Source organism: Ctenopharyngodon idella, chromosome 8, assembly GCF_019924925.1.
Source record: "Ctenopharyngodon idella isolate HZGC_01 chromosome 8, HZGC01, whole genome shotgun sequence".
Taxonomy (NCBI): Eukaryota; Metazoa; Chordata; class Actinopteri; order Cypriniformes; family Xenocyprididae; genus Ctenopharyngodon; species Ctenopharyngodon idella.
Genome location: NC_067227.1, coordinates 33,462,288 through 33,489,163, shown reverse-complemented (window position 1 = coordinate 33,489,163; position 26,876 = coordinate 33,462,288). Strand labels below are relative to the sequence as shown.

The 26,876-nt window shown below is 38.0% G+C and overlaps 3 protein-coding genes across 6 annotated transcripts; all 3 read left to right on the top strand.

The window, feature by feature from the left end:
* The first annotated feature begins 43 nt into the window (after positions 1-43).
* On the top strand, positions 44-6,184 carry csgalnact1b (chondroitin sulfate N-acetylgalactosaminyltransferase 1b). Its single transcript, XM_051902926.1, has 8 exons — positions 44-319; positions 1,206-1,905; positions 2,182-2,398; positions 2,473-2,574; positions 3,994-4,172; positions 4,477-4,565; positions 4,667-4,748; positions 5,306-6,184. The coding sequence occupies exons 2-8, from the start codon at positions 1,353-1,355 to the stop codon at positions 5,587-5,589; spliced, it is 1,506 nt and encodes a 501-aa protein (XP_051758886.1). The 5' UTR covers positions 44-319; positions 1,206-1,352; the 3' UTR covers positions 5,590-6,184.
* Positions 6,185-6,347: 163 nt separating this feature from the next.
* LOC127517388 (phospholipid phosphatase 1) lies at positions 6,348-16,681 on the top strand. 3 transcript variants are annotated; one of them, XM_051902936.1, is made up of 8 exons: positions 6,348-6,665; positions 8,372-8,523; positions 8,823-9,094; positions 10,672-10,729; positions 10,983-11,159; positions 11,261-13,656; positions 13,759-13,791; positions 14,447-16,681. In XM_051902936.1, the coding sequence occupies exons 1-6, from the start codon at positions 6,551-6,553 to the stop codon at positions 11,378-11,380; spliced, it is 894 nt and encodes a 297-aa protein (XP_051758896.1). In that variant the 5' UTR covers positions 6,348-6,550; the 3' UTR covers positions 11,381-13,656; positions 13,759-13,791; positions 14,447-16,681. The 3 variants fall into 3 exon arrangements, with proteins under 3 accessions (XP_051758896.1, XP_051758897.1, XP_051758895.1); XM_051902937.1 differs by lacking the exon at positions 13,759-13,791 and having other exon boundaries at positions 14,542-16,681; XM_051902935.1 differs by lacking the exon at positions 13,759-13,791.
* On the top strand, positions 13,508-26,258 carry rnf165b (ring finger protein 165b). 2 transcript variants are annotated; one of them, XM_051902934.1, is made up of 8 exons: positions 13,508-13,656; positions 20,014-20,323; positions 21,907-22,038; positions 22,116-22,239; positions 22,679-22,783; positions 22,871-22,966; positions 23,091-23,194; positions 23,277-26,258. In XM_051902934.1, exons 1-8 carry the CDS (start codon positions 13,596-13,598, stop codon positions 23,392-23,394), a joined length of 1,050 nt encoding a protein of 349 aa, XP_051758894.1. In that variant the 5' UTR covers positions 13,508-13,595; the 3' UTR covers positions 23,395-26,258. The 2 variants fall into 2 exon arrangements, with proteins under 2 accessions (XP_051758894.1, XP_051758893.1); XM_051902933.1 differs by having other exon boundaries at positions 21,904-22,038.
* The last annotated feature ends 618 nt before the right edge of the window (positions 26,259-26,876 follow it).

The following is a 26,876-nucleotide window of genomic DNA, read 5'->3' as shown; positions in this document are numbered from 1 at the left end:
AAAGTGTATTTGATTTAAAGTAATGAACATGTTTATGGTTTTAGTTAGCTATAATAACTCTCGCAGGAGTGATACTGACAGGCTGCTGCATTTAAAAAAACACTTTCCTGCTTGATTTCTTCAAGGTTTGAATAATTGAACTTGCAGAACAAGCGGTCTTTGAGAGTGTCGATGGGAGGAGTCGCCTGAGGCCCAACAGAGCGTCTCTGAATTACCCATACTGCCCCACAGAGGGGCCGTTCAGAGACCCGTCCCGCCGGCACAAGACAAACATGCAGGATAAACATCTCTGAGCCGAACCTTCACCTGAGCAGAAACAGTGAGTAGACCTTTGATTTGACCATTAATGCTGCAAATGATTTAAAACAGGAATCCGCTTAATGTTAACTATTAACTATTAAATATAACATCATATAACATCTTCCTCAGTGTTTCTGTCTTGTTTTCAGCACAAATATCTAAACATTCTTAAATCAAGATACATTTACTGGAGAAGAGAAATGACTGAAGATATTAAGATGAAAAATGCATCAGAATTAAGTGATTTTATTCTAAATATCTGCCAGTTGGGTCAGAAAAATAATCTTGTTTTCACTTTGAATTAAGATTATGTTTCTAACTGATATTGTTCTAGTTTTAAGCATGAGCTCACGTAATTTTTCAGTAAATAATTTTATATTAACGTTTTAGTAATTTTAGTGTTTTTTGTCAGTATTATTTTTCATATGTCTGTTTTTTTATTAACTTTTAGTTTTAGGTATTTTAGTATTTCAACTGAAACTCAACAAAAACGAGAAATGCTGAGCAACTAGCTGAAATAAAATGTTTAAAATTTTATTTTAGCTTTTTTGTTTCAAGTAACAACTTTTTTATGGTTTTAGTTTTATGATAATAACTGCTTCTCAGTAAAAAATTGAAGTAAATAAAGATTATTGAAGTATATTTTACAAGAGAATTTTTTACTTCAAAAGTTCATGTTTAATTCAACGTGTTACTTGACATTTTATTTGCAAAATTTAGCAGTTTCTGAGTGAAAATGTTTCAAAATAAATCCAAGTGTTCAGATTTATCTTCATTTTTATAATTGGTGGTTAAATATTGGTTTATTAGTGCAGTGTGTGTTGATGTAGCCATATCTCATCGAAAGTGCACAACAAAATCACGTTGACACCTGTTTTGTTTGTGTGATTTCATGTGAAATCAAGAAAAGAAGACATGATCTGACATCAAGAGTTCTCAAGCAATGGATGAAATCACCTGATGCTGAAACGGTTCTTCATTAATTCTAAGTCCAAAACTGCAGAAGTCTGTATCGAATCGTGTCGCACAGCTGCTGATTGAAGCGGTCAGTCATGTTGAAGAGACCCGTCAGGCCGGTCATCACCGCTGCGCTGCTGCTCTGCTTCGCTCTGCTGCTGTACCGTCTGTCCTGCGGGACTCGAACCCGGACCCGCTCAGAGAGGCCCGCGGGTGAAGACGCGTATGAGGCTTTACTGCAGCAGCACGAGCGGCAGTATCTGCTCTACACCGCCAACCTCACCAAACAAATCTGGCAGCTGAAAAAAGACCTGCAGGAGAGGTCAGTGATCTTCCCGCCGGACCCTGAGGAAAGAAGCCGCTCAGAGCTGGAAGAGTTCATGCGGAACCGGCTGAGACGGGCCGAGGTCGGCTCAGGAGAACACCTGCAGAACGAGTTCGCAGTGCTGCCGTTCGACAGCTTCACCCTCCACAGGGTTTATCAGCTGGAGACCGGCCTCACGGGACACCCTGAGGAAACACCGCTCCGTCCGGACCGCAGGAACGAGCTGAACGGAGCGCTAGAAGCGGCGCTGCATCTGCTGAACCAACCGCAGGCTGGAGACTCGCGGAACCGGAGGACTTACTCTCCACAACACTTCCATGAAGGTGAGATCGCTCACAGAGCAAAACATGAGTTTATTACCCAGCGAACAAGTTATGAACAAACGTTCTTCCAGTAACGTTAATAGAACGTTCGTTCTGGTCTTTAATAATGTTCTCAAAAACATTATTTATACATCATTCATGGAACGTTTTAGTTGGACGTTCATCTAACGTTATTTCGATGTTTCAGAACATTCAGAGAACATTCAAAAGTACAACGTTCCCATAACGTTTGAGGAATGATTCAATGGAGTGTTTCCCGTTTCTCTTTGATGGCAGGAATCTTTCGCACCGAGAGGGATAAAGGAACGTTGTATGATCTTGTCTTCAGAGAAAACAGCGTTCCAGACTTCAGGAGACTCGTCTTCTTCCGTCCGTTTGCACCACTGATGAAGGTCAAAGAGGAACTCATGGACACGTCCCAGATCCTCATCAATATAATCGTGCCGCTGGCCGGGAGAGTGGACGCCTTCAGACAATTCATGCACCGTTTCAGGTGAAACTGAGTCTGGTTTTCTTTCTTTGGTCTGTCAGTGTCATATGATGCTTCATTTTCTCCTTGTGTCTCAGTGAAGTTTGCATCGGTCAGGATGGAAGGACGCATCTCACCGTCGTGTTCTTTGGGTCAGAGAAGATGGATGAAGTGAAAGGAATTCTGGATGTAATATCAAGGTAGTGTAAACACCCGTACACGAGCGCAATCGTGCCAAATAAACTCTCCCTGCATCACTACAGAAGACCGTTTCTGCCACATTACAAACAATTCATGCTTTTGTGAATCATAATTATGACATACAAACTTGAAATTATGACATACTAAGTCATATTTATGAGATGAAAAGTCAAAGTTATAAAATTATGACATAAAAGCCAAAATTATGACAAACTAAAAGAAATTATGACATAAAAACTTGAAATTATAACTTTAAATATAATTATGCCAAAAAGTTTAAATAACGACAGTCATATTTATGAAATAAAGTCTAAATTATGACATACTAAGACTTATGACATAAAAGGTGAAATTTTGACAGTTATATTTATGAGATGAAAAGCTGAAATCATGACAAATCGAGTCAATTATGACGGTCATTTATGACAAAATTCGAAATTATGACATACTAAGTCAAAATAATGATGTAAAGTCAAAATTATGACATAAAAGCCAAAATTTTGACAAACTAAAAGAAATTATTACATAAAAACATAACTTTAATCATAATTATGAGTCATATTTGAGATAAAAAGTCTAAATTATGACAAACTAAGATGAAATTATGACATAGTTATGAAAAAAAATGACATATTTATGAGATAAAGACAAACTGAGCCAATTATGACAAAAAGTCATAATTATGACAAAATTAGAAATTATGACATAGTAAGTCAAAATAATGATGTAAAGTCAAAATTATGACATAAAAATGTGATATTACAAATCAGTTTAAATTATGACAGTCATATTTATGAGATGAAAAGTTGAAATTATGATACTGTCAATGATGGCAAAAAGTCACAATTATGACAAAAAAGTTGAAATTATGACATACTAAATCAATTATTACATAAAAAGTTGAAATTTTAACTAATCTTAATTATGACAAAAAAAATTTAAATTATGACAGTCATATTTATGAGAAAAAGTCTAAATTATGACATACTAAGATGAAATTATGACAAAAAGTCAATTATGACAAAATTAAAAATTATGATATACTAAGTCAAAAGAATGAGATGTAAAGTTAAAATTATGACAAAAGGTTTAAATTATGACAGTCATATTTATGAGATGAAAAGTTGAATTATGACTGTCAATGATGGCAAAAAAAAAAAATCAGTTATGACAAAAAAGTTGAAATTATGACTTTTTAAAGTAATTTGTCATAATTTTGCCTTTTTAAATCTTATAATTTTTCCTTAGTATGTCATGATTTTGACTTATCTCATAATTATGACTTATATAATTATATATAATTGACTTTTTATGTCAATACATATTTTTCTCATGTGGCAGAAATGCACTTTCATAGAGATGAGACTGTAATGATTATGATTCTGAAACACAGTAAGAGACGAGTGTCTGTCCTGCAGGAGAATGAAGTACAGGAACGTGACTCTGATCCGTCTGAACGAAGCGTTCTCCAGAGCTCGAGGGCTGGACGTCGGCGCTCGCGCCTGGAAGCAGAGCGACGTCCTGCTGTTCTTCTGTGATGTGAACGTTCACTTCACCGCAGACTTCCTGAACTCCTGCCGCATGAACGCACAGCCAGGTATAGAGAGAAAGATCAGGAAATCAGACTGAGAAACTCCAAAGCAGCTTCATGTCTTGAGTTTTAGGTCTAGATCAACATCAACTTTTATGTTTTGAATGAGTCAAACTGAAAAACATTTTATTTTCTTCTTTACCTTAAAATTTAGTAAAGTATAAAGGTAAGACTTTTCATTTGGTCTCAGACAGTTGGACCCCATGACAGACTGACAGACTATCATATATGCTGATATTGAACTGCTTGTGTTCTTGTCAACACACACACACACACACACACACACACACACACACACGTGTTCTCACAGGTAAAAAGGTGTTTTATCCAGTGATGTTCAGCCAGTATAATCCAGAGATCATCTATGGTCAACATCTCCCTTCTGCTGAAGATCAGCTGGTCAGATCTCTTTCATTCAATATTAGTATATATAACTTCACAAAGACATCATGACAACAGTTATATATATATATGTGTGTGTGTGTGCTTTTCATTGGCAGGTGATCAGGAAAGATTTTGGATTCTGGAAGGACTTTGATTTTGGGATGACGTGCCAGTACAGATCAGACTTCATGAACATCGGTAATACAATTACATTCTTCTGTGTGGTTCAGTTTTATAGCTCTGAAATGATGTTCTTCCTCAGTGTTTCTGTCTTGTTTTCCAGCACAAATATCTAAACATTCTTAAATCAAGATACATTTACTGGAGAAGAGAAATGACTGAAGATATTAAGTGAGTTTATGCTTAAAACAAATATCTGCCAATGGAGTCAGAAAAGTGAAAACAAGATTATTTTTCTGACATATCAAGTCAGAATTGAGAATTATAAAGTCAGAATTGCGAGAAATAAAGTCAGAATTGCGAGATATAAAGTCAGAATTGCGAGTTATAAAGTCAGAATTGAATTTATTGACTTTATTACACGCAGGAAACAAGGTTCCATAGATATTTGCTCTTGTTTTAAGCACAAACTCTTCATTTTCATCAGTTTTTACTTAATATCTTTTTACATGAACATTTCTCTTCTCCAGTAAATGTATCGATTCAAGAATGTTTAGATATTTGTGCTGGAAAACAAGACAGAGGAAGAGCATCACTTTCTGCCATGAACTTGTTTGATCTTCATGTTCTCAAAGGTGGATTTGACGCGTCTGTGGAAGGAAGCGCTACAGCAGACGTGCGTCTCTACAGGAAGTTCCTGCGCAGCAGTCTGCTGGTGGTTCGAGCGCCGTCGCGTGGCCTGTTTCACGTGTGGCATCAGACTCTCTGTCATGCTCATTTATCCACAGAGACTTTTAAACTGTGTTTGCAGTCTAAAGCTCTGAACGAAGCGTCTCACAGTCAGCTGGGACTGATGATCTTCCACCAGCAGATCAACAATCATCTGCACAAATACAACCAGCACAATATAAAGTCATGAGGAACAGCTCTGAGAACTATCCAAAGACAGTTATGTGCTTATATTGATATAGACCCAACTATCGTTCTTTCAACGTTCTCTCAAAGTTATGAACAAACGTTCCTCCAGTAACATTAATAGAACGTTCGTTCAAAGTTATCTGGTCTTTAATAATGTTCTCAAAACATTGGTACAAATGTTATTTATCCTTCAGTCATGGAACGTTTTTTTAGTTGGATGTTTGTTTTTTAAACGTTCAGATGGTTCAGAAAACATTTAAAAGTATCCCGTAATATTTGCAAAACGATAAAATAGAGAAAACATTCCCTTAATGTTTTCTCTAACGTTTTTAAAACATTCAAAAACCTAGATGTTTTGAACGTTCTGCAAACATTCAGAAATTATGTTTTCGTAATTTAAGGGGAACATTAGCAAATTGTTCTTAGAACAAATTTCTGTTAGATACAGGGAAGTGCTTTTGGGTGAACTGAATTATTGCAACATTGATTCTGTCATTTCCCTTTTTATTAATGTGAAGCTGCTTTAAAACAAAACAATCTGTATTGCATAATGTGCTGTTTAAATAAATCTGACTGTGTGTATTATATATGTATGTATGTATATATATATATATGACCTTTGCCTATTTAACTTGAAAAGTGAATGAGAATGCAGAATCTGCTCTTTTAAGCTGCTGAGGAAGAGGAAACGGTGGGCGGAGCTTGTAGATGATTGACAAATGGAAGGATTGACCTCACCATCATGCGATATGAAGTAACCGGAGATGTAACGGCGACATTCATCGGACCACTGCCATAAAACTCACTGATTGACGCTCGTTAATAACGATAAGGACGGAAAAACTCCGGAAAAACTGTTTTTTTCGCTCGATGATCAGATTATCCGCAGCTTAACTCATGTGTTCCTGTTAACAAGTTCAATAGCTTCGCACATCTTTCATTGTTTTATCTGATGTAAATAAATGTTCAGCTGTAAGCTCTCCAAAGACTCGAGCAGAAGTGTTTTTGAGGATCTGAGAATGTTCGAGACTAAAGGACTCTTGAGTATTTGTGTGGACGTCAGCTGTCTGCTGCTCGGTAAGAGTTCATTCACTCAGACTCTCGCACGGCTGGCCTCTGTGTGTTTGTGTGTTTAACCTGCCTTACTAGCGGAGTTTGTTGATTTGACCGCGTTATTGAATGTACTGATAGATCTGATATGAATGTGATAATGTTTCACTGTCCAGGAACTCGCAGCTCCGCGCACTGAATATTAATGAGGTGTTAAAAACCTTCACATCCATATTCAACATGTTCATACTCAATACATTCATACGTCACTCCGCACATACACTAACAGTTTCAAGCGTGATGCAATACAAAGCTGCACTATTATACTCAGAAAAGCACAGAAGTACGAGCTTGTACAGAGATACAGCTCTTTTATGAGGAGAGATAAGAGCAAGTGCTCACAGATAAATTCACACATTCATAGATGTTTAGTAAAACTTTAGCTAACGTTCTGGCAAGATTCTGAACAAACATTCTTAATGTCTTTATTAATGTTCTCAAAATGTTAGAACAAGAACATTACATCGTTTATGGAGAGTTTTTGTCTGAAATGTTTTGGTTGGACGTTCCCATAATGTTTGAAGAATGAGAAAATGGGATGTTCGCATAACCAAGAAAAAAATGTTTTGCAGCATCTAAACAATTGGACGTTTTGAACGTTCAGAAAACATTCAGAAATAACATTTTCATAACTTAATAGGAACATTAGCAAAATATTTTACAACATATTTTTGGTAGCATGCGCTCTAAAAAATGCTGGGTTAAAAATAACCCAAGTTGGGTTAAATATGGACAAAACCCAGCGATTGGGATGTTTTAACCCAGCGAATGGGTTGTTTTAACCCAGCGATTGGGATGTTTTAACCCAGCGAATGGGTTGTTTTAACCCAGCGATTGGGATGTTTTAACCCAGCGATTGGGATGTTTTAACCCAGCGAATGGGATGTTTTAACCCAGCGATTGGGATGTTTTAACCCAGCGATTGGGATGTTTTAACCCAGCGATTGGGATGTTTTAACCCAGCGAATGGGATGTTTTAACCCAGCGAATGGGTTGTTTTAACCAAGCGATTGGGATGTTTTAACCCAGCGATTGGGATGTTTTAACCCAGCGGTTGAGTTGTTTTAACCCAGCGAATGGATTATAATCCAGCCATATAGTAATTTTTAATCAATAGTTGGGTTAAATAAAACTGCCCAGCACACTGATCAAACATTTAATCCAACCGCTGGGTTAAAACAACCCAATCACTGGATTTGTCCATATTTAACCCAACTTGGGTTGTTTTTAACCCAGCATTTTTTAGAGTGTAGTTTCAGCTTCACTATTAGCTGAATGTTATATACATAATTAGATCTTGAATAGAAATGCTCAGAATGTTTGTGCGTGAGGAAATTCCTCAATGGAAAGACTGTGATTCCTCATTAAAGTTAACGGCCACAGTGAGGAATTGGATGTATACGAATGCCAGAATAATGAGATTTGTCTGGTGAGCCTTTGTTTAACCTCTATTGTTGAACTGTTGACTTCAATAATGCGAAGTTATTTAAGCATAATGGTGAATGTTTTTCTCTATTCCTCTCTAATTATATACTACTACCAACATCATGTCTACCAAAAAATAAAATCACCAATGAAGGGCCATTTAATTACTTTGGTTATTCTGTATTTCCTCTTTGACATGTTTCAGGAATTTCTTTTCCATTTCTTTGTTTCTCTGCCATTTCTTTTAGCTGGACTTCCGTTTGCGGTATTGAATATTCAGCACACGCCATTCAAAAGAGGCTTCTTTTGCAGCGACGACACCATCAAGTACCCTTTCAAACAAGACACCATATCTTACCAGTTACTGATGGGAATAATGATTCCATTCGCTCTGCTGCTGGTAAGCGTTCAGTAGCTTTCTTATCCAGTATTGCTTCATTTGCCACTACAATTGAACTTCATACAATAAAAATGAACACGCTCAGTTACAGTCATTTGTATGGAGGCTCGCCATGGAATAAAAAAGGAAATTGGGACTTTTTATCTCACAATTCAGATTTTTTCTCCTTGCAACTGTGAGTTTATATCTCAGAAGTATGGCGCTTTTTTCAAGAATTGTTATAAAGTCTGAATTGTGAGATATAAAGTTTTTGTTGGAAATAAGCTTCCGTACGTTGACATTTGTTCTCTTCACCACAGATCATCTTCGGCGAGTGTTTTTCGATATATCTGAGGTCCAGAGCTTCTTTCAGTTATGAATATATAGTGTGTGTGTACAAGGCCGTGGGATCGTTTGTGTTCGGAGCGGCGCTGAGCCAGTCGCTGACCGACATCGCCAAATACACCATCGGCCGGCTGCGGCCACACTTCCTGACCGTCTGCAAACCGCACTGGAGCCTCATTGACTGTAAATCAGGTTATATTGAGAACTTCACCTGCACTGGAGATCCAACTCACACCAATGAGGGCCGGTGAGCGAAACACTGCCAATCATTTCTTTATGTTGGCTTGAGAAAGAGTACTGAAACGCTATTTAAAATTATTCTTCTTCTTCTGAGAGTAACAGTTCTGACTCTATCTCATCTGAGAACCACCAGACTCAGCTCAGACCTTCAGACTGTCTGACTCACGTTATATCTTTTCTAACTGATCGGAGCAGTTTTCCTTAAAATGATCAAAACTCCCACAGAAAAAAAATCCCACAGACTTACACTGATGGAATGTTCAAATGAGTCAATACAAACTCAACTTTCAGCTGACACACAAACTACGCCTTTGATCTGCTTTCTATCTATCTATCTCTCTCTCTATCGCAATGATTAGCTAGCCTAGGACATGCTAACAATGTGATGTCATGCTAGAAACATGCTAAAACATGTTAGCAATGTGTTAAAACATGTTAATTAATGTTAGGAAAGTTAAAACATGTTAGCAAAATGCTAAATCGTTCTAGCAACATGCTAATTCATGCCAACAATGTGATAAAACATGTTAATTCATGCTAACAACATGCTAAAACATGTTAGCAACATGCTGGTTCATGCTAGTAACATAATAAAACATGTTAATTCATGTTAGCAATGTGATAAAATATGCAATGTGATATTTCATGTTAACATGATAAACAAAATGCTAATTCATGCTAGCAACATAATAAAACATGATAATTCATGCTAGCAACATGGTAATTCCTGTTAGCAAAATGTTAATTCATGCTAGCAATGTGTTAAAACATTCTCTCTAAATGTTAAATCACACCAGCAATGTGTTAATTTATGGTAGAAAAATGCTAACATTGTGCTAAATCATGCTAGCAGCATGCTAAAATACGCTAGCAATGTGTTAAAACATGTTAGCAACAACTATTTATTGTTCTATCTGTCCATCTATCTATCGCAATGACTAGCTAACCTAGGACATGCTAACAACGTGTTAAATAATGCTAGAAACATGCTAAAACATGTTAGCAATGTGTTAAAACATGTTAATTCATGCTAGCAATGTGAAAAAATATACAAGCAATGTGATATTTCATGTAAGCAACATGATAAAAAAAATCTAATTCATGCTAGCAATGTGATAAAACATGTTACCAACATGTTAAATCACACTAGCGATGTGCTAATTCATGGTAGAAGCATGCTAGCAATGTGCTAAATCATGCTAGCAGCATGCTAAACACGCTCACAATGTGTTAATACTATTTTTCTTTCTAATCTATTTAGATTCTAATCTAATATATTTAATCTATTTATCTGTCCATTTATCCATCTATGTATCTATCTATCTCTATGTTTTCTGATAGACTGAACTGCCTTCAAACTTTAAAAGCTTCTTCAGACTTTCTGGTCAGGTTTTCTCAAGCCAACATCAAAGTTTGTCTTGATGAACTTTTTTATCTAGTTTTGATGTTGAGGTGCATTGATTGAACTCTCACATTCATAAAGCAAAATTCATTTGAACCCTTTTATTTGTTTTATCGAGTGCATTGTTTGATTTATAAAATAACACGATTAACTAATAATGATGTACAATCTTCTACTGACAGGCTTTCCTTTTATTCTGGTCACTCTTCGTTCTCCATGTACTGTATGCTGTTCCTCGCTGTAAGTGACAATATTTCATCTGTTTCATCAAATTTAAGGTGAGACAAACCGTTGTTTTGAGTCAGAAATTACTTCAGCAGCTTTACACACATTTCTATATTCTGAAGGCTTGTTCATATATCATTCACCTGATTTATACAACATTTTACTCCTAAAAACATGGTGAAATGCTTTTTGTCTTGCCTTATGTGACTTTTATTATATATATGTGTATATTAATGTATATTTATGCTAATATATTCCCTCTTTAAAGCTGTATCTCCAGTCTAGAATGAGGGCACGATGGGCACGACTGGTGCGGCCGACTCTCCAGTTCTCGTTTATCGCTGCTTCTCTGTATGTGGGTCTGTCCCGCGTCTCTGATTACAAACACCACTGGAGTGACGTTCTCACCGGACTCATACAGGGAGCTATCGTGGCACTGTTCACTGTAAGTGATTTTACGAACGTGTGCCGTATGGCGGCTGTAAGGCCTTTAATATATAACCAGCACAGACGCGCAAGTTAATCATATTCTACGTTCACATGCAGGTGTTCTTTGTGTCGGATCTCTTCAACGCGAAGTGCGCCTCAAATAAAGATGAGGAGATCTCCCACACGAGCCTTCAGGACACGTCAGATTCGCCAAATAACTACGGCAGCACACAGTGAGACAAAACCTGCTGTACACGGACGGAGTCGCAGCAGGTTTTACATTCTAACATGCAAATCTTTTCCACAACATATGCAAAAACATTTCACAGAAACAGATTCACAGGCAAAAAAGTTGAGTTTGAATGCAGGAACCAACAGTGGAGACATTAAGCACACTGTACAATAAATAGAAGTGGGGGGTTTCGAATAGAAGAACCATTTTTGGTTCCCCAAAGAACCTATTCGGTGAACAGTTCTTCCAAGAACCACTTTTTCATAATGTGAAGAACATTTTAAGAATCTAAAGATCTTTTTCACTGTAAAGAGCCTTTAGTGCAATGGAAAGGTTCTGTGGATGTTAAAGGTTCTTCATGGAACCATCAATACCAATAAAGAAGCTTTATTTTTAAGTGTACGTACAACTACAGGTTCCTACGGTCAGTTTATGCGGCGTCAGAAAGTGCTGCGAATATCATTGGGAACGGTACGACATAACATGAACAAATCACTCCTGTCATGCCACTAAAAGTTAAGAAAATGTCAAACTTTTGCTGCAACGCAATGACACGCTCTTTCAACCTCCTTAAAACTGAGCCTTTGCATCTCTATCCATAAAACGCTCCAAACAATCCAACATTTCAATCTGATAATAGTAGCGAAGTAACCAACATATGCAACAGTGTTATATTTCCTCAGATGTGAAATGAAGACTGCTACGACAGTTTTACATTATACACTTGACTGTAGGACACTTGATTTGTGTGCTTTATTTAAAGGCCCGTTCACACCAAGAATGATAACTATAACGATAACTATATTAGCGTTCGCTGCAGTTTTGTCATCAGTTGCTTTAAAGGTGCAATGTGTAAATTTTAGGAGGATCTATTGACAGAAATGCAATATAATATCCATAACTATGTTTTCAGTGGTGTATAAAGACCTTACATAATGAACTGTTATGTTTTTATTACCTTAGAATGAGCCATTTCTATCTACATACACTGCGGGTCCCCTAACATCGAAATCGCCATTTTGCACCGCCATGTTTCTACAGTAGCCCTAAACGGACAAACTGCTCTACAGAGTGTGTTTGCTTGACTGGCTACTTTTACACTGTTGCCGCGGGTTTTTTTTTTTGAAGCAACCTCAAATAACATGATATTTAACCCCGGGAATGCAAATTTTACCAGGGGAACCCCACCAAAAATGCAGATTTTAACCCCCGGATTGCGATTTTTACAGGGGACCCCCCCTGAAACGCGACTGGGCTAGTTTTGAGTAGCAATTGACTACTCGATATTGTTCCTCTGCGTCATTATCGTTATAGTTGTGGTGTGGGCTCACTATTTAATGATTTTTAAAACTATATCTTTATAGTTAACGTCCTTGGTGTGAACGATTTTTTGTCAAATTGTCATAAGAAAAAGTAAAGCATGCATGGGCCAAATATGAATAACCAAAGTGTCTATTGCATTGAATTCAATTAATTGTGTGTGTATATATTTTATTCATTTTTATTGTTTTTAATGCAAATGGTAAGACCACAAGCTGTAAATATCGAAGCACTTGTATAACAATTTTTGCCTTTTTTGTTTAATAGCGCTATTTGTAACTTTTTGCTGTTCTAATTCATTGGCGACCATGCTATTGAGAACCAATGAAACATGCTACAGGAGTACTGTAAAAGATTTTTTGCAATTAAAGCTCAGTTAGACCAACTGTGGTGTAGTTATTGACAACTAATCATCCTAATCATTTTGTCCTCACATTTACAAGCAGCCAAATAAGTTTTGTGTGAAAATCATGTAATGCACATGCGAACTGGATTGCAATGTTTAGGGTTTGTATTTAACAGAACTATGGATTGGATTCATTCATACTGGCGAACATTAGTGCATGTAAATACACCTACTGTACTGATGACAGTGGCGCCTCTAGTGGTCAGATAATGTCATCGCTCCAACAGCAATCTGCTGCTTTCAAGCTTTGAACAATCCGATTCATTCCAATCCAACGCGATTCGCGGATTCGTTTGAGAGATACAAATGCTTTGTGGATCGGTTCGATCGAATCATTCAGAAGAACCGATTCAATAGAACGACTTGTTGGCGAATCGAACACCGCCGCCACTCTTCTTTGTCCTCGCGGTGACTGACTGTATATGATCCCGCTGAATGTACATTATTTATTCATCCGTTTACACTCTGTATTCATCAAACAGAAGATCTGAAGGATGGTGTTAGTTCATGTCGGATATTTGGTTCTTCCTGTCTTTGGCTCAGTGAGAAATAGAGGTATTTATAACACATTATTTCACGATCAGATCACATCTAAGGCCTTTTGCTTGTTTAATGCATGATTATTAAACCCCATGACTGATCTATATGCTGCTGTAGGTCCATACTGAGGGGATATTCATTAAAAAACAGGTGATTTGGTAACGTTATTTATTTAGCGAATCAGTGAGGTTTGATTCGGATCTGAGGTAATCTGTTAGCTAGCTGACTGAAGGACGCTTCCCGCTTCAGATTTCACTTTAAAATATATTTAAAATCAGTTGATTGGCCTATATGAGGGATATTCGGTATATTTGATAGATTTTCGATTCGTTTTATCGTGTACTTGAGCGCTGTATGTATTTGTAGAGGTTTATTTGTGAGGTTTGGTTTTTACCTCAGAAAGCTAACGATGCTAATTCAGGCCTGAGCTTAACGGACAACAAATAAAATCACTTCAATAATTTACTAGAGTTATTTAATGCTCATTTAATTAAATAAGTAAGTGTATAACGCGAGTTTGTGTTGAAGCCTCAGAATGACAACATCTGCATTTCATCAGAAAAAAGCCGATTTGTTTGAAACAGTCGATTATTTTTGATCAATTAACAGCTACACCTCATTAACTTAATCATTTACACTGATGTGCTGATTGTCTGAGGAAAACCACGAAACTTGTGTTGAGATGAGCTGCTAACTTTACCTCCATCACTGATTTCATGAAGCTTTTTTGATTTCTGTTTCTGATCTTCTGTCTCATAGTTTGATTTCATGTGCTTTATTTCTGTTCTTATCTCCTGTCTCATAGTCTATGGAGGCTGAATCTACATTCTGCATTATCAGATCATTGTGTTTTAATGATCATCTGTGTTCTGATCCCTCCTCATTTCCTATTTCCATCAGAAGACGACAAACATCTCAGATCTGCTCCCTTCCTGAGAACAAACACACTAAAACCAGAGCTAACACATTTAGAGCGTAAACTACTGTCTGTATGTCAAGTGCTGTAGTTTAACCCACATCAGTAGCTCTAGAAGAGTGACTCATGTATGTCCCATCCAGCTTTGATAGTCAACATGTATGTAAATTCCTGTAAAATGGATGCATTTTGTGCTTGGATGATCACCAAACCCACACACCTATAGCCGTCACCTATGGAAGCTTGTTTCCGCCACGGAAGGAAAAAATAAAAAGGGTAATTGCGCTTTATATCTCGCAATGCTGACTTTTTTTTAACCTCTTAAGTGTCACCGGTGCGATGCTCGGCACTATTTTTATGTATTGCCTTTTTTTTTTCTTCATTTCACATATTTTAGTAATCATCACAAGTTAGGTATTGTTTCAACTCGAGATTCAGCTTGTGAAAACTGTTTTGAAATCGGATGTTGCGTTACCATGGAAATGGTACTTTAATTTCTTTTAGCAAGCTCCTCCCCTAGTGGGTGGTGTCAGGTTTCATATTACAATATTTATTTTCAATGCATATAGTCAGAAAGGTCAATTCGTAGCAGGAGAATGCATAAAAAAAAAAATTCAATAGAATGTCGCTGACACCCGGTGGCTATTTTTGGTACAGCGCATAAAAAATCTCACAGGAACTTCAATTTTTGTGATATCAACTTCAAATTCGGAACACAACTTGGTTAGACATATGGCTTTCATTTGATAGCAATTTTAGAGTAAAATATATTTAATAACATTTGTATTTTAGATAAAATTTATATTTTAAGTATCATACATTTGATTTAACCCCTTTAGTGTCACCGGCCCACCGGTGCGACGCTCAACACTATTTTTGTTTATTGCCTTTTTTTTCATATCACATATTTTAGTAATCATCACAAATTAGGTATCATTCGAAAGCTTGCGAACTCAAGATTCAGCTTGTGTTTGTGAAATCAGAATTTGCGTTATCATGGAAACGGTACTTTAATTTCTTTAAGCGAGCTCCTCCCCTAGTGGGTGGTGTCAGGTTTCATATTACAATATTTTCAGTTAAAATTTTAACAAAACATTGTCAGAAAGGTCGATTTATTAAAGGGAAAATGTCGGTGACACCCGGTGGCTATTTTTGGTACAGTGCGGAATTGGGCTACAGAAACTTCAATTTTTGTGATATCAACATCAAATTTGGAACACAGCTTGGTTAGGCATATGGCTATTTTAGAGTAAAATATATTTGATTGAATTGAAATTTTATATAAAATAAGTTTAGTTTCGTACATTTGATTTACAGTAAATTTAAACTTCCATAACTTTTTCATACTTTAATTTTTTTTACATTTTTGCTTTTTTACAAGGTTTGTACTCCAAATTATAATAATTTAAGTTTGGATGGTGCATTTTCATGTCTATTGTCAAAAATGGGGGTGACACTTAATGGGTTAAAAAAAGTTATGGCCGAATTGCAATAGCGAGAAAAAGTCAGAACTGTCCAATAAAAAGTCGCAATGACCTTTTGTGTTTTTTATTCCGTGGCGGAAACAAGCTTCCATAGTCACCTGCATAACGTGTGCTTCATTCATCGCCTTCTGATTTTACACAATCATTCACAATCATGTTTAGAGGATAAGCAGAAAACAATTGAAATCGATTGGCTCTCGTTGCATCGAAATTGTCCAAATTGACATTGTCCAAAATGCCATCCATTTGGCAGGGATGTTGATTTCCTGCACTGCTACTGAGATCCTCTATTAGAGCAATGCAAATGTCTATTGTTTGGTTGTGGTTTCTCTACCTTTTGTTCTGGTAATAGACTTTTAAATGCATGAATCACATTATTATTATTCATTTTATTTTGATTCTACATTGAATAGACTCCAATGTAATCTTTCTGTAGTAAAGATGTACCCTGCTGTACTGTAATGTGCTGTAGCCGATGCATCTGCTCATTGGATGTTGCTTTTGTTCTGTTAACCCTGTACTGAGCATGGTGGGCCTTGCTATTGGTCAATGTTGTTTTATTTGTTGCATGGACTTATTATTATGACACAAATCCACATATACTAATATTTTTCAATAAAGAATATAGTATTTTTCCTAACCTCCAGTGTGCTTCTTGCTGATTTCCATTTATTGTCTCCCCCCTCCACCTCCTCCCTCTGCTGTGACCGATAGACTGATTTCCTCGCTTTTTTCATCATGAGACCTCAATGAGTTGATCTGTGGTCATTTACGCTCATCATCGAGGCACTTGAAGGTGCAGTGTGCATTCCCGACGGTGAACAAATTAGATCCATTTCCAATAACACGAAAAAAGGACGTAACGCTGCACCTTCAAGTCTTCTCACAGTAAATGATCCGGATGCAATGTAAACGTGACCCTTTCTCTGTGGTGTGTCCAGGTATATCCACACATTTCATCTCCGTTATTGAATCTCCCACGAACACACTGAGCGGTGGGCACGTCCCATTTCTCTGTGTGATCAAGAGCACATTATACATGATTTCGTCTGGTGATTTGGGCTTATGTGTTTAATTCCTTCATTCTGAAGTAGAGTGGAGTAATTCTGCTTTTCTGTTTCTCAGTGTTGTCCACATCTACTATAACTATTTTGTTAATTTGGAGTTTTCCTTCTCATAATGAATATTGAGGTATTTTTAACCCATAAAATGGTGCATTGATTCATTCACCCATTCACTTGTTGTCTTGTAAGTGGCCAGCAGATGCCTACATCACAACACAACAAACTCATGTTTCAAGCATTCACCAGTCCAGTGAAATATTAAATCTCAGACTGTTGTACTTCTGAATGAAGGGCATTTAACTTCTATGTAGCCTATTTAATGCATGGTTAGTCTTTTGTAATATGAGTTGTCTTTTTTTTTGTCCTGACATTTCAGGAAAGGAGATTATATTTAGTGTAATTGTTGCTCTATCGATTAAATATTGACGTAAAGTCATACACTCAAAAAATGCTGGGTTAAGAATGGACAAACCTAGTCATTGGGTTAAATGTTTCCCCAACACGCTGGGTAGTTTTATTTAACTCAACTATTGGTTAAAAAAATGACTATATGGCTGTCTTAAAATGAACCCAAAATAGGTTGGAAATGAAAAATCAGATACATAATTACTAGAGGCAACAATAATAATCAAAAGGTGAACATTTATTAATAAGCAATTTAATACATGTTTATTGTTTTAAATATTATTCATTATTTACTCATTCCAACATACTTTGGGCTCATTTTAAGCAAGCAATACAATAACTTTTAAACAATAATTGAGTTAAATAAAACTGCCCAGAAGGTTGAGCAAACATTTAACCCAATCGCTGGCTTTGTTCATTTTCAACCCAACTTGGGTTGTTTTTAACCCAGCATTTTAAAGCATGCAAACCGCATATCTTGCCTCTTGCACCATCAAAAGCCTTTTGGGTTCCTGCGATTTTCGGATGTCATTTTTGCTCTATGGACCAAGTTGAAGGGTTAATCTACATCTACAGAGATGTTGATCTTGGATAAATCACTGTAAACACGTTCCTTAAGATCCCCATCAACCAATCAGATTTTAGACTTAAGAGCTTCAACAACGTTCTTAACCCGCAGTGATTTTGAGCTTGGGATAATTGATTGTTTTTCCAGTACCAATAGAGATGTTGATTCAGGAAGACGTCCTACTTTGGCCAAATCACTTCATGTCCATAGAGATGTCATTGCCTTTGAGATTTCGTTTTAAAAGAGACCATGTTTCAGCTCATGGATACTGCTTTGGAAAATGGTTCCCACACACTTATCCAAAGTTCTGTCATTAGAAAACGCAAAGCCCTTCATTGATAATGCGTGACAGGCTAACAGCTCGCATAAAAATACATCTAAATCCAGACGTTTACTGCATGCTCAGACATTTGGCTGAGAACTTAAAGCAGCTGTGGATTCCTTCAGCTGTCCAGGAGCTCCGTCTGCTTTTAGCGTTCACTAAATAACTAGACCGTTCACGAGGACGAGGTGAGGAGACACTTCTGTCTGTAGAATATGGTTGGCAATTCTGTTTGGAGCATGATACACTTGATTATTTCTCCTAACCGGTTAATTTCATTGGTTAACTCAATCAAGAAAAAAATAATAGATGGATCTGATCATGAGAAACAGTAGTGCTGTCTACACTGGGAAAAAATTGGCGTAGGATTTACTTTGCGACAACTTTCATTCAGAAATTTTAAGTAAATATCACAATTACAAGGAAACAAGCAACACATTGAATTAAACCTGATTTTTTTTTAAAGTACAGCAGTAATCTTGTTTTATTTACAAATGTACAACTTCATCTGGATGTTCTACCAACGCTACACTAAGGTTAAGTTTAGGGTTAGTGGTCAGTATTTGTTTTAGTGCTGTGTATGTAATCAGCACTGATTAAATCTGGTTTCACGCGTGATAGACGATTCACACTCAGTTTGGTTCCGAAAGAACAACAACCGTATTCTACAATGAATGTGATTACCAGAAAGTTCAGTGGCCGAACGCATAAACTGCTTAGAATAATTAGTCATCAAATTGTTTTCTTTAAGACTGGTCCTGACTTTTTTAAGTTAGTTACATAAAAAGGTACATTGGAAAGTAGGACTGATTGATTACCCATTGGCTAACTGGTAGTTGGTCAGACTAGTTCTTAAGACACAGTCTTGACATATGCAACCGGCCACAGGACTAGAGAACGATGAGCAGGGTTGGGCAACCTATGTCACGCAGAGGGTTAATCACTGGCACGTGACGATAGCTAAAGATTTAAAGATAGCTCATTTAAATAAAGTCCCTCAAACTTGCATATGGACGTACATTTTGAGGTAATTATTCCTCGCAATAACACAGCCTGTTTTATTAAGTTAGGTACTATTAATTTTTAACCCACACTAGCATGCAGATCCCACAAATCATTGCTTCAGTGATTATCCTTCCACGTGCCATGAGGTTGCGACCCCTGTTATAGAGTGACAACATTTTTGGGTAGAGGAAAAACAAAACAAAAATCTAAACTAGACAAAATGTTTTAACAACAAACTGATGAGGTTGAACTAAAGTTGCAAGTCTTGATATTTACTCATTTGTCAATATGGTTTACTCATGAAATAGTTAAAGCTTCAAAACTTCACTTACCTGTTCATACTGTCTGTCACAGTAAATTCGATTTACAATCCCAAACACTGACTGTATGAACACAGCGACCCAAACCAAACCACATTCACTGCTAACAGACTAATGCAAACATGCTGTTCGAACACAATTCACTCACCTTCACTCTTCATTTCCCATCACACCCCACTGCTGACGATTAATTTCTTCTGGAAGTTCATGCAGGAGAGGATGAAGGCCGAGCCTCCAGCAGCGGTTTAATCCCACTCGTAATTTGCTGTGATGTCATTGTTCTTGCAGGATCTCATTTTAACAGGCATCAGCACAGTCATGCTACCTCTTGCCGGCATTTCCACGTAGGCCCGCAGGCCCAGATCCCTGTTGATTTCCCAATGCCCCATCCAGGACAATCTCAGACGGGAATGAGCCATCACCTTGGCCCCGCGCACCAGCCAGCTGCGGCGTTGCATCCCCCTCTCAACCACATACCAGCGCCACCGTTCCAGGACATCCCGGCCCCGCCCTTCCTACCTCAGGCTTTACACCAGCAATACCTCATCCAGCAGCAGATCCTGGAGGCCCAGCACAGGAGGATACTTCCACAGCCCAGGTGTGTTTTAAACTCAATGAGAAAGCAAAGTCGATTGGTTGATTGGATGGTTGTGGTTTGCTATTGGTGGATCTCATGTCAGTGACAGGTTGCCCCGCCCTCGTCAACAGAGATGTCCCTGCAAGAGGGAGGGAAAGTTATTTTGAAAAGCAGAAAGAAAACATCCATAATACACATTTAGGTGTTTATTTTATGGCACTTTATCTATTTGCATTTGTAGATTTCAATTACATCTTTTCTCAAAATGAGTTTTTTTCTCCACTTCAGCAGCACTTACACACACCAAACTTTACAGTTTTACAGTTCCTAACTATATTCTAAAGGTTTTTACTGAGGGGTTTATTCATATGTCATTTGACTGATTTTATATAACATTTTATTCCTAAAAACATGGTGAAAATGTATTTGTTTTCTGGCTATTTTTTGATTCATGAAGTGATAAAAAGAGAAATCCAAAATTCCCTCTGTAAAATATTTAACTGTAATCTGTAAGCAAAATGAAACAACCTGGTATTTGTTCAGATTTATGTTCTGGACATTAATGTAAATTAGTGCATATTTGATTTAGTTATATTTTTACCCTATTCACCTGAGGTGTCTGCTTTAATACATACCATGTCTTATTGTTAAGGATTCTTCAAGAGTTATTTTTGTGTTACCTAATCAAGCAATCAAAGCTGTATTTTACTTTTTCTGGTATATTTTAAAGGATTAGTTCACTTTAGAATTAAAATTTGCTGATAATTTACTTACCCTCATGTCATCCAAGATGTTCATGTCTTTCTTTCTTCAGTGGAACAGAAATGAAGGTTTTTGAGGAAAACATTCCAGGATTTTTCTCCATATAGTGGACTTCACTGGGGTTCAACGGGTTGAAGAAACCAGAAATATCTAGAGAAACCATCAGCCATTTTCTAAAAATTTTTTTAAAAAATTATATACTTTTTAACCACAAATGCTGGTCTTGCACTGCTCTGTGATGCTCCACGCATTACGTAATCACGTTGGAAAGGTCACGTGACGTAGGCGGAAGTACCGATCCAGTGTTTACAAACTGAACGTGCAAAGATTAAGTCAAACGGCCTTTACAAAAAAAGGTAAAACAACGATGTTGTACAATTTTGAAGTTGGAGAAGAAAATTTCGCCCTACTGCGGTACTTCCGCCTACGTCACGCGTGACCTTTCCAACGTGATTACTGTCATGCGTGGAGCATCACAGAGCAGTGCAAGACGAGCATTTGTGGTTAAAAAGAGTACGAATTTCAATGGTTTCTCTAGATTAGACTCTTATTCCTCGTCTGGGATCATGTAGAGCTCTTTGAAGCTGCACTGAAACTGACATTTGGACCTTCAACCCGTTGAACCCCAGTGAAGTCCACTATATGGAGAAAAATCCTGGAATGTTTTCCTCAAAAACCTTCATTTCTTTTCCACTGAAGAAATACATGAACATCTTGGATGACATGGGGGTGAGTAAATTATTAGGAAACTTGCACTCTATGAACTAATCCTATTTTAATACCAGATCTTTGTTGTGGTTTGGTTGAGGCTCAAACCTTTTCGTTCTGATTTTTCCCAGCAGACATGCTCCAGACAGAACCCTTCCCCATCCACAGACGCTTCGGCCGCCGTATGAATACCCACCATCCTTTCACATTCCCCCGCCGCCGCCAGTCCCGCAGCAGCCACGCTACCTTGCTGAAGGAACAGACTGGTAGGTCTGCATTCAGTTACTTGACAGTACTCCGTTTGGCTTTGATCAACTGACATCTGTCCTGTGTTTGTGTTCAGGGATCTGAGTGTGGATCCAGGCCTGCCGCAGTACCATGTCTCTCCCCTCACTCAGCATTATCAGCATTACCTGACCTCTCCACGACTGCATCACTTCCCCAGGAACACCACCTCGGCACAAGTGGTCAGTCTGCGCTTTTGAAGCTACTGCACTCACACTTACATTTATGCATTTGTGGCCTAATGGTTAGAGAGTCGGACTTGTAACCCGAAGGTCACGGGTTTGAGTCTCAGTACTGGCAGGAGTGAATAAAAAGCGTTCTCTTCCCAAAACTGAGATTCTCTTCCCAAAACTGAGGTGCCCTGCAGCAAGACAGGTGTGTGTGTTCAGGACTCACTGCTGTGTGTGTGCAGATGGGTGAAATACAGCGCACAAATTCTGAGTATGTGATACCATACTTGGCTACAAGTCATGTCACACGGATCATGCATTCCCTGGGAATCGAACCCATGACCTTGGCGTTACATTTTTCTCAATTTATCTCTCACATGCTCTTCTAAAAGTGTCAAAATCTAGTTGTTCATTGATGTTGTATGTTAATGAATGGTGTTGTCCCGCACAGGTTGTCCATGAGATCAGAAATTACCCATATCCTCAGTTACACCTTCTGGCTCTTCAAGGCCTCAGTCCATCTCGTCACGCATCTGCGGTGCGGGAGAGTTACGAGGTACCGTCACACACCTCAGCTGAGGTTCTTCATCACACATGCTCTCGTCGTCTCTCATGTAATGTTTCCATGTGGTTTTGATTGCAGGAGCTCCTGCAGTTGGAGGACAGACTGGGCAATGTGAACAGAGGCGCTGTGCAGACCACCATCGAGAGGTTTACCTTTCCTCATAAGTATAAAAAGGTACGGAGAAAAAATACTGGACCTTTTATACGTTTTTAATATTCGACCGTTGTATACTTGGTTGAACCTGTAATTTATTAAGTGTAAGTTCGATTTGATTAATAACTGACCGTGCGATCCATAGAGAAGACCTCTAGAGCTGAAGATCGGCATGGATGAAGAGGAGCTCGACACAGATGAGAAATGCACAATATGCCTCTCGATGCTTGAAGACGGAGAGGACGTCAGGTAGTTGACGCTCTCACTTGCCTTCATCTAGTAATGGGAAAATGGTGGCGATAATCTTTCATTTCGGTTTTTCTTTCCTCAGGAGATTACCCTGCATGCACCTCTTCCATCAGGCTTGTGTTGACCAGTGGCTGGCGACCAATAAGAAGTGTCCCATCTGCAGGGTAGACATTGAGACGCAGCTGTCCCCCGATAGCTGATGTCTCGTGTAGCACTAGCGAAAAGTCCTGTTGTCTTTCTTCGTCCCCTCGTGGGCACTTTGCCAAATGTGTGTCATCTCCATCACCACTCTCACCTCTGACCTTTGCCTTCTGAGCCAACTGACGACGTGCGCTGAAGTGGAACCGAGAGCACACGGAGAAGAACGAGTCTGTGGATGAAGATGGTGCTCTGTATGTGTGTGTGTGTTTAGGAGGCGAACGAACGGTGATCTCCGATGAAGACCAACCAAATGTTCTCAGTGGGTCACAGATGAAGCATTACAGCATATCACATGTGGTTGGTCATGAACTTTAAACGAATCATTTGTGGAAAAAAAAAAACACATCAGCGAATGAGAGAAGTGTTCAAAAAAGCTCCGTCGTCGTGTCTGTAATTATCGGAGGTGATGCTTGACGTCCGTATGTAATTGTGAGGCCAGGCTTGATATGAACTGTGACAGTCCGCATTTTGTCCAACGCTTAGAAACGTATCCACTAAATGCATGTTGAAGCGAGAGGCCCGGGGTTCTTCTGGGAAACGCGACGAGAGGTCGAGGCGACATTCTACTAATCCTGAAGACACTGTGTTCTCGAAGAGTCACCACGAGTGAAACATGTACCTTAATGCCTGTAGCACAAGCACACGTCGAATAGTAACGGCATAACTCTGTGTTTCCATTGGCTCTGTGACTCGTGGTCTCGCTTGTAGAGTCATAATGTGCATGAAACCTGTTTGCTGCCATTTCTAGAAGACATGACAAGGGAGTAAAGCCATTTGTTTTATAGAAACCAAACATAACTTTTCTAAATCACTCTTTCTCGTTTTATTTCTTCTGTTGCCAACCTGTGTGCGGGGCTGGTACAGCTTCTCAACATAAGTAGCTGCGATGCTGGAAAAAAAACAACAAACAAACAAGTTATTTATTGTCGTCTTAATGTAGTTAGTGGTTATTTTTGTAAATGCACTCACTTTTTTCTGATGAGGTCGTGTGGTCCCTGCTTTTGCATTTGCACTCAGTAAGCTGTTTCCTTGCGTATCGTGCACTCCATCCCAAAAAAATAACAAAAAAACAAGGGAGCAGACTTTTTAACAGCACAGTTTCTTCTTCGCGTAACGATAGTTGTTGCCTCACTGACCACTTTCAATGTACGTGACTGTTTTTCCGTAGCATTTCAGATGTCGTCGTTTGCTTTTGCAACTTTTCCCGAATTCAAGCGTTCAGCTGCTTGGAGCGGAAGCCAGGAAGTTGGAAGCATTTTCAGTCATCGTCGTGTAGCGCGTCAGTGATCTTTTCTCATCGTCCGTCTGCGTTTTATAGTTTACACATGATATTGTGCGTCGAAATGCCTTAAGTATTTAACAATCATAATTTATGACTAACTTTACCTACTATGGGTGCGTATTTAAGTTCCGAACTAGTATCGCAATGTAACCGATTGGTTTATTTATTTACGTCAGCATAACGTGTGTATAAATACCTCATTGTGCTATACTTTAATGGGAGTGCTTTGCATGCGGTTAAGTAAGTGTCAAAACAAGCTAAAAAACCCCAGCAGGGCGTGCTGAAACGTGCTAGTATGTGGTGCTGTAGTTTTTTGGTTACATTCCATTAATGCGATTTCAAAGAGTCGTTCGGCTGTGAGCTCGTAGACAAACTGGACTTGTTTTGCATGTCTCTCCTGTTTTTGCACTCTCAGCTTTGCTGCCCTCTCACTGGCATCCTGCGAACATCGTCCGCTCGTCGCGTCGCTGGCGATCCAGGCCGCCGTGAATCTGTTTTCAGTCGTGAGGAGTGAGTTCAGCGCTTACTGTGATTGATTATAGCTGCTTGTCTTGTGCCCATCTGGCTTTAACTTTTGATTTTTGATCCGAGACTTAAAGTGATGCTTAATTTTTTCCATTAGTAGCAGTTTTCGTTTGCCTTTCGATCGGTACTTCATATAAGGGGCTTTAAATGTCTGAATGCAGGTCGTCTTGTGGTGTAGCTGCCGTATACGTTTGTCATATTTCACGATTTTACCACGTCAGGTTATTTAGCTTCAATCCCCCTGAATAATCTGCCAACATGGCAGTAGTGTAAAACATTGATACGGCAGATAACTCTTATTTCCAGTGAAGTAATTGTTTTTCCTGCCAGTACCTGGAATACTCGTTACTTTCTACACCTGTAGAAATTGTTTCCTATACGCGAAAAAGAAACAATGGCTTTATATTGTATGATTTGTGTTTCTAGCCTGTGTAGCCTTAAAGTCTCTTGATTTGATCCATCTCTCCAGCAGATTTTGGACATAAGCAATAGTAGTGTCATGTTTCGCTAACAGACTGAACCGTAGATCCTAAAGCACAAGCTCTGTAATGCATGTCTTTCTCAGGTTTTAATATGCGTATGAGAATGGATACATATGTTAAAATATTTTACCATAAATATTTCTGATGTTTTTCTGCTGCTGACATAAAAAGAAAAAAGAAAAAAAAAAATAGTTGAATAACCTGCCAGTGAAAGGGAAGTGGCTCTTTGTACAAGACACTGCTGTGTGCTGTTACTGCGCAATGTTTTCTGACATGAATATTTTATAGCTCAAGTAGAAAAATATGTATTGACAATATTTAAGCAATAGCTTGGTGATTATAATGTATGATAACTAGATAAGTGTATATTGCGTAAAAAAAAAGAAAAAAAAAAGAAGAAAATCTTAGATTCACTTTTGGTGGATTTTGTACTGTATTTATTACTAATGATGATGCAAAAAGTTGCATAGCTTAACCCAAATTTTTCTTTCTTTTTTAATTTCTTGTCTTGTATATGACCCTTTTTGTATGTGTTTTTTCAAATAAAATGTTGAAAATGCCTCCAAAAAAAGAAGCGTATCCCATAATTCATCATGTTCGGGAACCAGAGTCGCAAGGTGTCAAGGTAAAAAGTTCCAGTGCAAGTTAAATGAATTGGATACAATCTAATTCATATTAAAAGACAACACATTTAGAAAGGATTAAGAATAATTGGTGTAGAGTATTGAGGCTCAAAGTAAACAACTTATATTTTACACTGTACCACAATTAAACTTTCCAACCTATATTTTAAAGTGAAAAGTATTGAAAATCAAAATGTGTAGGACTAAATAAAGCTCTGGGCCACATGTAATAGTCCTAAAGGTGTTTAGAGGAATAAAGAAAACAAAATAGGCAAATCACGTAACTGATAAAGGCTGTTTCAATTAAAACAGCGTAATATGACAAAACAAAGTAGAATACTTTGCATCACTGTATATTACTGTGGGTCGTTCAACATTTACATCGCAAAATAGCTGTTAAATATTAAAAGTTTCGTTACTTACATTTTACCTCACACTCGCTGAAGTTCGCGCCCGGATACTGAACACTAAAGCCCCGCCCTCTTTGATTTGATTGGCCATCTCATATAATTTGACATTGACGGGCGCTGTTAAACCGCTGAGGCAGATCAAATGTATTTTTAAACTTT

Excerpts from the sequence above, each read along its gene's own strand:
- LOC127517388 (XM_051902937.1), top strand. The coding sequence starts at position 6,551 with ATGTTCAGCTGTAAGCTCTCCAAAGACTCGAGCAGAAGTGTTTTTGAG. Across the intron at positions 6,666-8,371 it reads CGTCAGCTGTCTGCTGCTCG|CTGGACTTCCGTTTGCGGTA; the intron begins GTAAGAGTTCAT and ends CATTTCTTTTAG. Across the intron at positions 8,524-8,822 it reads TTCCATTCGCTCTGCTGCTG|ATCATCTTCGGCGAGTGTTT; the intron begins GTAAGCGTTCAG and ends TCTTCACCACAG.
- csgalnact1b (XM_051902926.1), top strand. The coding sequence starts at position 1,353 with ATGTTGAAGAGACCCGTCAGGCCGGTCATCACCGCTGCGCTGCTGCTC. Across the intron at positions 1,906-2,181 it reads TCCACAACACTTCCATGAAG|GAATCTTTCGCACCGAGAGG; the intron begins GTGAGATCGCTC and ends CTTTGATGGCAG. Across the intron at positions 4,749-5,305 it reads ATCAGACTTCATGAACATCG|GTGGATTTGACGCGTCTGTG; the intron begins GTAATACAATTA and ends ATGTTCTCAAAG.
- rnf165b (XM_051902933.1), top strand. The coding sequence starts at position 13,596 with ATGGTGTTAGTTCATGTCGGATATTTGGTTCTTCCTGTCTTTGGCTCA. Across the intron at positions 22,039-22,115 it reads CTTGCTGAAGGAACAGACTG|GGATCTGAGTGTGGATCCAG; the intron begins GTAGGTCTGCAT and ends GTTTGTGTTCAG. Across the intron at positions 22,240-22,678 it reads ACACCACCTCGGCACAAGTG|GTTGTCCATGAGATCAGAAA; the intron begins GTCAGTCTGCGC and ends TGTCCCGCACAG.